General features: G+C 48.1%; 1 protein-coding gene across 1 annotated transcript in view; it reads right to left on the bottom strand.

Annotated features, from left to right (window-relative positions):
- LOC127916726 (ephrin-A2-like) overlaps positions 1 to 10,101 on the bottom strand; it is a 43,380-nt gene extending 33,279 nt beyond the window's left edge. Inside the window, exon 1 of the mRNA XM_052499478.1 lies at positions 8,557 to 10,101. Within this exon, the coding sequence (XP_052355438.1) occupies positions 8,557 to 8,747 (191 nt within the window). The 5' untranslated portion in view covers positions 8,748 to 10,101. The remainder of the gene's footprint in view (positions 1 to 8,556) is intronic.
- Between the last annotated feature and the right edge of the window lie 2,828 nt (positions 10,102 to 12,929).

Here is a 12,929-nt window from a genome sequence, read left to right as displayed (position 1 = left end):
GGGAGAAAACGTGATGGGGAAAAAACAGGATGGGGAGGAACAGGATGGGGAGGAGCAGGATGGGGAGAAAACAGGATGGGGAGAAAACAGGATGGGGAGGAACAGGATGGGGAGAAAACAGGATGGGGAGGAACAGGATGGGGAGAAAACAGGATGGGGAGGAAACAGGATGGGGAGAAAACAGGATGGGGAGAAAACAGGATGGGGAGGAAACAGGATGGGGAGAAAACAGGATGGAGAAAACGTGATGGGGATAAAACAGGATGGGGAGAAAACAGAATGGGGAGAAAACAGGATGGGGAGAAAACAGAATGGGGAGAAAACAGGATCGGGAGAAAACAGGATGGGGAGAAAACGGGATGGGGAGAAAACAGGATGGGGAGAAAACGTGATGGGGAGAAAACAGGATGGGGAGAAAACAGGATGGTGAGGAACAGGATGGGGAGAAAACAGGATGGGGAGAAAACAGGATGGGGAGGAACAGGATGGGGAGAAAACAGGATGGGGAGAAAACGTGATGGGGAAAAAACAGGATGGGGAGGAACAGGATGGGGAGGAACAGGATGGGGAGGAAACAGGATGGGGAGGAACAGGATGGGGAGAAAACAGGATGGGGAGAAAACGTGATGGGAAAAAAACAGGATGGGGAGGAACAGGATGGGGAGAAAACAGGATGGGGAGAAAACAGGATGGGGAGGAAACAGGATGGGGAGAAAACAGGATGGGGAGGAAACAGGATGGGGAGAAAACAGGATGGGGAGGAAACAGGATGGGGAGGAAACAGGATGGGGAGAAAACAGGATGGGGAGGAACGGGATGGGGAGAAAACAGGATGGGGAGGAACGGGATGGGGAGAAAACAGGATGGGGAGAAAACAGGATGGGGAGGAACGGGATGGGGAGAAAACAGGATGGGGAGGAACGGGATGGCGAGAAAACAGGATAGGGAGGAACGGGATGGGGAGAAAACGGGATGGGGAGAAAACGGGATGGGGAGAAAACAGGATGGGGAGAAAACGTGATGGGGAGAAAACAGGATGGGGAGAAAACAGGATGGGGAGGAACAGGATGGGAGAAAAAACAGGATGGGGAGGAACAGGATGGGGAGAAAACAGGATGGGGAAAAAACAGGATGGGGAGGAACAGGATGGGGAGGAACAGGATGGGGAGGAAACAGGATGGGGAGGAACAGGATGGGGAGAAAACAGAATGGGGAGAAAACAGGATCGGGAGAAAACAGGATGGGGAAAATGGGGAGAAAACGGGATGGGAAAACAGGATGGGAGAAAACGTGATGGGGAGAAAACAGGATGGGGAGAAAACAGGATGGGAGAAAACAGGATGGGGAGGAACAGGATGGGGAGAAAAAAACAGGATGGGGAGGAAAAACAGGATGGGGAGGAAAACAGGATGGGGAGAAAACGTGATGGGGAAAAAACAGGATGGGGAGGAACAGGATGGGGAGGAACAGGATGGGGAGGAAACAGGATGGGGAGGAACAGGATGGGGAGAAAACAGGATGGGGAGAAAACGTGATGGGAAAAAAACAGGATGGGGAGGAACAGGATGGGGAGAAAACAGGATGGGGAGAAAACAGGATGGGGAGGAAACAGGATGGGGAGAAAACAGGATGGGGAGGAAACAGGATGGGGAGAAAACAGGATGGGGAGGAAACAGGATGGGGAGGAAACAGGATGGGGAGAAAACAGGATGGGGAGGAACGGGATGGAGAGAAAACAGGATGGGGAGGAACGGGATGGGGAGAAAACAGGATGGGGAGAAAACAGGATGGGGAGGAACGGGATGGGGAGAAAACAGGATGGGGAGGAACGGGATGGGGAGAAAACAGGATAGGGAGGAACGGGATGGGGAGAAAACAGGATGGGGAGAAAACAGGATGGGGAAGAACGGGATGGGGAGAAAACAGGATGGGGAGAAAACAGGATGAAGAGGAACGGGATGGGGAGAAAACAGGATGGAGAGGAAACAGGATGGGGAGAAAACAGGATGGGGAGGAAACAGGATGGGGAGGAACAGGATGGGGAGGAAACAGGATGGGGAGGAACAGGATGGGGAGAAAACAGGATGGGGAGAAAACGTGATGGGAAAAAAACAGGATGGGGAGGAACAGGATGGGGAGAAAACAGGATGGGGAGAAAACAGGATGGGGAGGAAACAGGATGGGGAGAAAACAGGATGGGGAGGAAACAGGATGGGGAGAAAACAGGATGGGGAGGAAACAGGATGGGGAGGAAACAGGATGGGGAGAAAACAGGATGGGGAGGAACGGGATGGGGAGAAAACAGGATGGGGAGGAACGGGATGGGGAGAAAACAGGATGGGGAGAAAACAGGATGGGGAGGAACGGGATGGGGAGAAAACAGGATGGGGAGGAACGGGATGGCGAGAAAACAGGATAGGGAGGAACGGGATGGGGAGAAAACGGGATGGGGAGAAAACGGGATGGGGAGAAAACAGGATGGGGAGAAAACGTGATGGGGAGAAAACAGGATGGGGAGAAAACAGGATGGGGAGGAACAGGATGGGGAGAAAACAGGATGGGGAGGAACAGGATGGGGAGAAAACAGGATGGGGAAAAAACAGGATGGGGAGGAACAGGATGGGGAGGAACAGGATGGGGAGGAAACAGGATGGGGAGGAACAGGATGGGGAGAAAACAGAATGGGGAGAAAACAGGATCGGGAGAAAACAGGATGGGGAGAAAACGGGATGGGGAGAAAACGGGATGGGGAGAAAACAGGATGGGGAGAAAACGTGATGGGGAGAAAACAGGATGGGGAGAAAACAGGATGGGGAGAAAACAGGATGGGGAGGAACAGGATGGGGAGAAAACAGGATGGGGAGAAAACGTGATGGGGAAAAAACAGGATGGGGAGGAACAGGATGGGGAGAAAACAGGATGGGGAGGAACAGGATGGGGAGAAAACAGGATGGGGAGAAAACGTGATGGGGAAAAAACAGGATGGGGAGGAACAGGATGGGGAGGAACAGGATGGGGAGGAAACAGGATGGGGAGGAACAGGATGGGGAGAAAACAGGATGGGGAGAAAACGTGATGGGAAAAAAACAGGATGGGGAGGAACAGGATGGGGAGAAAACAGGATGGGGAGAAAACAGGATGGGGAGGAAACAGGATGGGGAGAAAACAGGATGGGGAGGAAACAGGATGGGGAGAAAACAGGATGGGGAGGAAACAGGATGGGGAGGAAACAGGATGGGGAGAAAACAGGATGGGGAGGAACGGGATGGAGAGAAAACAGGATGGGGAGGAACGGGATGGGGAGAAAACAGGATGGGGAGAAAACAGGATGGGGAGGAACGGGATGGGGAGAAAACAGGATGGGGAGGAACGGGATGGGGAGAAAACAGGATAGGGAGGAACGGGATGGGGAGAAAACAGGATGGGGAGAAAACAGGATGGGGAAGAACGGGATGGGGAGAAAACAGGATGGGGAGAAAACAGGATGAAGAGGAACGGGATGGGGAGAAAACAGGATGGAGAGAAAATGTGATGGGGATAAAACAGGATGGGGAGAAAACAGAATGGGGAGAAAACGGGATGGGGAGAAACACGATGGGGAGAAAACAGGATGGGAAGAAAACGTGATGGGGAGAAAACAGGATGGGGAGAAGACGTGATGGGGAGAAAACAGGATGGAGAGAAAACGTGATGGGGATAAAACAGGATGGGGAGAAAACAGAATGGGGAGAAAACAGGATCGGGAGAAAACAGGATGGGGAGAAAACGGGATGGGGAGAAAACGGGATGGGGAGAAAACAGGATGGGGAGAAAACGTGATGGGGAGAAAACAGGTTGGGGAGAAAACAGGATGGGGAGAAAACAGGATGGGGAGAAAACAGGATGGGGAGGAACAGGATGGGGAGAAAACAGGATGGGGAGAAAACAGGATGGGGAGGAACAGGATGGGGAGAAAACAGGATGGGGAGAAAACGTGATGGGGAAAAAACAGGATGGGGAGGAACAGGATGGGGAGGAACAGGATGGGGAGGAAACAGGATGGGGAGGAACAGGATGGGGAGAAAACAGGATGGGGAGAAAACGTGATGGGAAAAAAACAGGATGGGGAGGAACAGGATGGGGAGAAAACAGGATGGGGAGAAAACAGGATGGGGAGGAAACAGGATGGGGAGAAAACAGGATGGGGAGGAAACAGGATGGGGAGAAAACAGGATGGGGAGGAAACAGGATGGGGAGGAAACAGGATGGGGAGAAAACAGGATGGGGAGGAACGGGATGGGGAGAAAACAGGATGGGGAGGAACGGGATGGGGAGAAAACAGGATGGGGAGAAAACAGGATGGGGAGGAACGGGATGGGGAGAAAACAGGATGGGGAGGAACGGGATGGGGAGAAAACAGGATAGGGAGGAACGGGATAGGGAGAAAACAGGATGGGGAGAAAACAGGATGGGGAGGAACGGGATGGGGAGAAAACAGGATGGGGAGAAAACAGGATGAAGAGGAACGGGATGGGGAGAAAACAGGATGGGGAGAAAACGTAATGGGGAGAAAACAGGTTGGGGAGAAAACAGGATGGGGAGAAAACAGGATGGGGAGAAAATGTGATGGGGAGAAAACAGGATGGGGAGGAACGGGATGGGGAGAAAACAGGATGGGGAGAAAACAGGATGAGGAGAAAACAGGATGGGGAGAAAACAGGATGGGGAGGAACGGGATGGGGAGAAAACAGGATGGGGAGGAACGGGATGGGGAGAAAACAGGATGGGGAGGAATGGGATGGGGAGAAAACAGGATGGGGAGGAACAGAATGGGGAGGAACGGGATGGGGAGAAAACAGGATGGGGAGGAACAGGATGGGGAGGAACGGGATGGGGAGAAAACAGGATGGGGAGGAACGGGATGGGGAGAAACAGGATGGGGAGAAAACAGGATGGGAAGAAAACGTGATGGGGAGAAAACAGGATGGGGAGAAGACGTGATGGGGAGAAAACAGGATGGAGAGAAAACGTGATGGGGATAAAACAGGATGGGGAGAAAACAGAATGGGGAGAAAACAGGATGGGGAGAAAACAGGATGGGGAGAAAACGGGATGGGGAGAAAATAGGATGGGGAGGAAACAGGATGGGGAGAAAACAGGATGGGGAGGAACAGGATGGGGAGAAAACAGGATGGGGAGAAAACAGGATGGGGAGAAAACAGGATGGGGAGAAAACAGGATGGGGAGGAACAGGATGGGGAGAAAACAGGATGGGGAGAAAACAGGATGGGGAGAAAACAGGATGGGGAGGAACAGGATGGGGAGAAAACAGGATGGGGAGGAAGAGGATGGGGAGAAAACGGGATGGGGAGAAAACAGGATGGGGAGGAACAGGATGGGGAGAAAACAGGATGGGGAGGAACAGGATGGGGAGGAACAGGATTGGGAGGAACAGGATGGGGAGGAACAGGATGGGGAGGAAACAGGATGGGGAGGAAACAGGATGGGGAGAAAACAGGATGGGGAGGAACTGGATGGGGAGAAAACAGGATGGGGAGAAAACAGGATGGGGAGAAAACAGGATGGGGAGAAAACAGGATGGGGAGAAAACAGGATGGGGAGGAACAGGATGGGGAGAAAACAGGATTGGGAGGAACAGGATGGGGAGGAACAGGATGGGGAGGAAACAGGATGGGGAGAAAACAGGATGGGGAGGAACTGGATGGGGAGAAAACAGGATGGGGAGAAAACAGGATGGGGAGAAAACAGGATGGGGAGGAACAGGATGGGGAGAAAACAGGATGGGGAGAAAACAGGATGGGGAGGAACAGGATGGGGAAAAAACGGGATGGGGAGAAAACAGGATGGGGAGGAACAGGATGGGGAGAAAACAGGATGGGGAGGAACAGGATGGGGAGGAACAGGATGGGGAGAAAACAGGATGGGGAGGAAAAGAGAGGAGAAGAACAGAATTACTTTGAAGGATCAACCCTGGGATTAGATTTGTCTATTCTCTGAGGCTAGAGTGACAGGATGCGTGTGTGTTTTGCAAAAACAAAGCTGTGTGTGTGTGGTTTGAAACTTATCTCCTGTTAATTTGTTTCTGTATAAACAAACTTTTCCATCAACCTCCCATCACACATTAATTCAGCGATACAACAATAGCATTGCACAAACAAAGCATGTTGTCTGATGTAGCACGTTGACAGAGGGAGGAGGGGAAGAGCAGAGTGAGAGGGAAAAAAGAAGGAAAGAGAGGAGAGAGAGAGTAGAGTCTTCCTCCTTGCCTGTTAAATATTTGAGCACTTGTGGAGAGACAGAGCTGTTAGCTGAACTAAATCAGCAGCATCGGTGTGTGTGTGTGTTGCAGGGGGAGACAGGGCTGTTAGCTGAACTAAATCAGCAGCATCGGTGTGTGTGTGTTGCAGGGGGAGACAGGGCTGTTAGCTGAACTAAATCAGCAGCATCGGTGTGTGTGTGTGTTGCAGGGGGAGACAGGGCTGTTAGCTGAACTAAATCAGCAGCATCGGTGTGTGTGTGTTGCAGGGGGAGACAGGGCTGTTAGCTGAACTAAATCAGCAGCGTCGGTGTGTGTGTGTTGCAGGGGGAGACAGGGCTGTTAGCTGAACTAAATCAGCAGCGTCGGTGTGTGTGTGTTGCAGGGGGAGACAGGGCTGTTAGCTGAACTAAATCAGCAGCATCGGTGTGTGTGTGTTGCAGGGGGAGACAGGGCTGTTAGCTGAACTAAATCAGCAGCGTCGGTGTGTGTGTGTGTTGCAGGGGGAGACAGGGCTGTTAGCTGAACTAAATCAGCAGCATCGGTGTGTGTGTGTTGCAGGGGGAGACAGGGCTGTTAGCTGAACTAAATCAGCAGCATCGGTGTGTGTGTGTGTTGCAGGGGGAGACAGGGCTGTTAGCTGAACTAAATCAGCAGCATCGGTGTGTGTGTGTTGCAGGGGGAGACAGGGCTGTTAGCTGAACTAAATCAGCAGCGTCGGTGTGTGTGTGTTGCAGGGGAGACAGGGCTGTTAGCTGAACTAAATCAGCAGCGTCGGTGTGTGTGTGTTGCAGGGGGAGACAGGGCTGTTAGCTGAACTAAATCAGCAGCATCGGTGTGTGTGTTTGCAGGGGAGACAGGGCTGTTAGCTGAACTAAATCAGCAGCGTCGGTGTGTGTGTGTGTTGCAGGGGAGACAGGGCTGTTAGCTGAACTAAATCAGCAGCATCGGTGTGTGTGTGTGTTGCAGGGGGAGACAGGGCTGTTAGCTGAACTAAATCAGCAGCATCGGTGTGTGTGTGTGTTGCAGGGGGAGACAGGGCTGTTAGCTGAACTAAATCAGCAGCGTCGGTGTGTGTGTGTGTTGCAGGGGGAGACAGGGCTGTTAGCTGAACTAAATCAGCAGCATCGGTGTGTGTGTGTGTTGCAGGGGGAGACAGGGCTGTTAGCTGAACTAAATCAGCAGCATCGGTGTGTGTGTGTTGCAGGGGGAGACAGGGCTGTTAGCTGAACTAAATCAGCAGCGTCGGTGTGTGTGTGTTGCAGGGGGAGACAGGGCTGTTAGCTGAACTAAATCAGCAGCATCGGTGTGTGTGTGTTGCAGGGGGAGACAGGGCTGTTAGCTGAACTAAATCAGCAGCGTCGGTGTGTGTGTGTGTTGCAGGGGGAGACAGGGCTGTTAGCTGAACTAAATCAGCAGCATCGGTGTGTGTGTGTGTTGCAGGGGGAGACAGGGCTGTTAGCTGAACTAAATCAGCAGCGTCGGTGTGTGTGTGTGTTGCAGGGGGAGACAGGGCTGTTAGCTGAACTAAATCAGCAGCATCGGTGTGTGTGTGTTGCAGGGGGAGACAGGGCTGTTAGCTGAACTAAATCAGCAGCGTCGGTGTGTGTGTGTGTTGCAGGGGGAGACAGGGCTGTTAGCTGAACTAAATCAGCAGCGTCGGTGTGTGTGTGTGTTGCAGGGGGAGACAGGGCTGTTAGCTGAACTAAATCAGCAGCGTCGGTGTGTGTGTGTGTTGCAGGGGGAGACAGGGCTGTTAGCTGAACTAAATCAGCAGCGTCGGTGTGTGTGTGTGTTGCAGGGGGAGACAGGGCTGTTAGCCGGTTAGTGGTAATTCAACCTTGATAGAGTGGGAGCACTTTCACTGTTTATATATGTACCTGAGAGAGAGAGAAGGGATGGAGGGAGGGAGAGGGAGGCTGTCCAGTCTGTCAGAATTCATTAGACTGACAGAGCGAGGCTGCTCTGCACCATGTCAATGAGACCCAGCTAACCACAGCAGTGTGCGTGTGTGTGTGTGTGTGTTTGCGTGTATCTATCCCCTATACTCAATAACTAGAGAGGGAGGCAGAATGAAAGGGGGAGGCATGATGCCCTCATTGTCTATCAGAGACAAAAGGAGCTTTCAGCTCAATTATAGCATCCACACACACACACACACACACACACACACACACACACACACACACACACACACACACACACACACACACACACACACACACACACACACACACACACACACACACACACACACACACACACACACACACACACACACACACACTGTATCATCCTACCTGGGGTTCGTGCTGTTCCAGTAGACAGCATGGTGGTCGAAGATGATCTGGTCTTCAGCCGAGACGGACAGACAGGAAGACAGGACGGTCAGACACATCAGAACCACCTGCGTCACACACGTACACACACTCCTCTGACCAGGCCGAGCCGTCCACCTCACACTCCTCCAACCAGTTACACACAACATCATAGTGTCCACTTGAAGTCTGCTTGTTAGATCCACCTCCACAGTAGTGTTCGCTGGTTATGTTAGCTTACAGTTGAGTTGGAATATCCAGTACATGGACCGTCTCAATCAGTTACTGGGCATTCAAAGATCCCAGTCCATTCCGATTGTTCCAGCCTGTTAGTGGAAACAGGGTGGCAGAGGTCGCAGTGGGCAGGATTTTGAATCCAGGACTTTGTAATGCGGTTTGGATCCAGGTGTGTTGTTTTGGCGTGTTTTTGTTTTATGAACCTTATCCTGAACCTTGAACACTTTGCTAGCATGCCTAAAGCTAACCTTACCCTAACCAATCGCTAGCATGCCCAAACCTAACCTGTTGCGCTTGCATGTTGCGCAAATCACTCAATCTCAATCAATACAGGAAGAGTGTCTATGTTCTTGCCAGGGTCTGAGACTTGTCCTCCCATTGTACATCATGTGCTCCCCTGAGTATGACATCCAAACGAGTGACTTTCATTCTCCTGAATCCACGCGTTTATCTTAAGTCCACTGTCTGTCCATTGATGATTGATTACGGTGATTGTTATTATTTGACATATTTCTGTATTTCTATCAATACTGGCGTTGATGAATTATCATCCATCTCACGATGTCGTCCTCTCTCTATCGATCACACACCATCAGCACAAATAGAAACCTCTTCTCTCCACTCCTCTCCTCCACTCCACAAAGAGACGCAAAGCCAAATCCAATCTGGGTTTAATGTCATCCGGGGACCAAACATCCTGACTTCCCTCAGCTCGCTGGGACTGAGCTGTCTTCAGTAAGACATATATTGGTTCGTAACAGTTTCCTCAGGGAGCAGTTTTGGTACTGAACACTTTCTTCAGTGAGACATGTTCCAGTGCTGAACAGTTTCTTCAGTAAGAAATTATGTTTTGGTGCTGAAGGTTCCTCTGTAAGATGTTTGGGTACTGACCAGTTTCCCCACTCACAGATTCTGTTTAGGTGCTGAAGGTAAGATGTTTCAGTACTGGCCAGTTACTCCAGTAACAGATTCTGTTTTGGTGCTGAAGGAAAGATGTTTCGGTACTGACCAGTTACTCCAGTAACAGATTCTGTTTAGGTGCTGAAGGTACAATGTTTCGGTACTGACGAGTTACTCCAGTAACAGATTCTGTTTTGGTGCTGAAGGAAAGATGTTTTGGTACTGACCAGTTAATCCAGTAACAGATTCTGTTTTGGTGCTGAAGGTAAGATGTTTCGGTACTGACCAGTTACTCCAGTAACAGATTCTGTTTTGGTGCTGAAGGTAAGATGTTTCAGTACTGACCAGTTACTCCAGTAACAGATTCTGTTTTGGTGCTGAAGAAAAGATGTTTCGGTACTGACCAGTTTCTATCTAGTCCTGAACATCTCCCTTTATTAAGGGAGGTCCATTTGAATATTCTTCAGATGTCCGTTCGGGTCAATAAACCACGACAGGTTAATCGTTTCCTCAGTGAGAGTGGTTGGTTGGGTCCTGTTATTGCTGCTCGTTTTCATCAGAGATCACCAGCTGTCACTCTCCTCCCGTCCCAAGTTCCTCTTCTGTCTGTTTCTGCTGATTTGGATGTAAAATACAATTCGGCTTCATGGTCCACACTCCACAATGTTCTTTACGGAACAACACACACAGACTGGCAGAGACACACTCAGACTGGCAGAGAGACAGACCGACAGAGTGAATAACGTGGCGATCCTTCCAACAGTCTCTCACGGTGACAACACTCCTCGTGGTGAATCTGATTCTCAGCTCCCGCTGCTGCCAGAATCTCCTCACTGCTTGTTCTTACCTCCTTCTCTCCCTCCCTCTTTCTCCCTCCCTCCCTCTCCCCATCCTCCCTCTCCCCTCCCTCCCTCTCCCCATCCTCCCTCTCCCCTCCCTCCCTCTCCCCATCCTCCCCCATCCTCAGAGTCTCTCAGTCTCTTACCTCTGGGGACAGTGTCTGACTCACTGCTCTCGCGGCTCTGAAGCCGCTTAGTTCAGCTGTATTAAACTGTATGTATCCACATGTACATAACATGGGTTAGGATAATACTGACAGTGTTAGGTTAGATTATCACTGTCAATCCAGTTACTACATCTGTACAAATCAAGTTGTGTAATCAAGTTATTACTACACCTTTATTGTACAATTAAGGTATTACTACATTTGTACTGTTCCACAGTAATGTAGTTATAATTGTAGTGCATCTGTGCTGCAAGAATGTCTATAATCGAAGCATTAAGAGTATTGTAATAATAAATACTAATCTGTATGAACAGACCTATATATACCCCCATCATAACCAATATAACCCAAATACAGCTGTAAAATAATACATCTACTGGCATACTGGGTCTGCTCTGTGTAATAAACCTTTATAACCATCATAACCAAAATACATTAATAATAAATGAACCATTCTAACCATCATAACCTAAATTAATTAATAATAAACTAACCATCATAACCATCATAAATTAATAATAAACTATCCACCATAACTTAAATAAATGAATAACAAGCATTTCGCTACATCCGGAATGACATCTGCTAAATGTGTATGTGACCAATAAAAATGTGATTTGAATAAACTAACCATCATAACCTAAAAATGTTTTTTATAAACTAAACATTCTAACCATCATAATGTAAAAATGGTTTTATAAACTAACCATTCTAACCATCATAACCTAAAAATGGTTTTATAAACCAACCATCATAACCTAAAAATATTTTTATAAACCAACCATCATAACATAAAAATGTTTTTATAAACGAACCATTCTAACCATCATAATCTAAAAATGTTTTTATAAACTAACCATTCTAACCATCATAATGTAAAAATGGTTTTATAAACTAACCATTCTAACCATCATAACCTAAAAATGTTTTTATAAACTAACCATTCTAACCATCATAATGTAAAAATGGTTTTATAAACTAACCATTCTAACCATCATAACCTAAAAATGGTTTTATAAACCAACCATCATAACCTAAAAATATTTTTATAAACCAACCATCATAACCTAAATTTTTTTTTATAAACTAACCATTCTAACCATCATAACCTAAATAAATAAATAATAAACTAACCATTCTAAACATCATAACCTAAACATGATTTTATAAACCAACCATCATAACCCAAAAATGTTTTTATAAACCAACCATCATAACCTAAAAATGTTTTTATAAACTAACCATTCTAACCATCATAACCTAAATAAATTAATAATAAACTAACCATCATAACCTAAATAAATTAATAATAAACTAACCATCATAACCTAAATAAATTAATAATAAACTAACCATCATAACCTAAATAAATTAATAATAAACTAACCATCATAACCTAAATAAATTAATAATAAACTAACCATCATAACCTAAATAAATTAATAATAAACTAACCATTCTAACCCAAACAACCCAAACCCAGCTGCATGTTGTCTGACTGAATTATTCATAAGGTGGCTGTCTGGAGCACACATGTTTAAACACACACCTCTCGTCCCTCCTCTACCCCTCCCTCCTAGTCTCCTGTCTCGCTCCTCTCCATCTCTCTGCCGGTCTGCAGCATGCATGTTTAAACACGCATGCAGGAGGAAGTAGCTTGTAGATGCCCTACCCAACCCAACACACGAGCAGAACAGGGTTGAGCAATCCTGGAGCTGTGTGAGCTTAAGTGCCTTGCTCAAGGCAGCGTAGCCTAGTGGTTAGAGTGTTGGACTAGTAACCAGAAGGTTGCGAGTTCAAACCCCCGAGCTGACAAGGTACAAATCTGTCGTTCTGCCCCCCTTTAAAATAAGAATGTGTTCTTAAATGACTTGCCTGGTTAAATAAAGGTCAAATAAAAAATAAATAAAAGGGCGGAAAGGCAGTATGTAGGACATGGGATAGAGGCCACTGCCAAGAGCCCTCTGGCTGTCTGCTCACTCCCGGCAGATAATCCCCATGAGCCCTGAGATCTGAATTGGCAACCCTCTGGTTACTGGCCCGCTTCATATGCAGGATAATGACACATGTTTTTTTTTTACAAGGGAAGTTCTAAAATATATATATATAGTACCAGTCAAAAGTTAGGACGCACCTACTCTTTACAGGGTTTTTCTTTATTTGTAATATTTTCTACATTGTAGAATAACAGTGAAGACGCCAAAACTATGAA

This window comes from Oncorhynchus keta, chromosome 37, assembly GCF_023373465.1.
Source record: "Oncorhynchus keta strain PuntledgeMale-10-30-2019 chromosome 37, Oket_V2, whole genome shotgun sequence".
Classification (NCBI taxonomy): domain Eukaryota; kingdom Metazoa; phylum Chordata; class Actinopteri; order Salmoniformes; family Salmonidae; genus Oncorhynchus; species Oncorhynchus keta.
The sequence above is the reverse complement of the archived record's forward strand: the minus strand, read 5'-3'. Positions and strand labels throughout refer to the sequence as shown.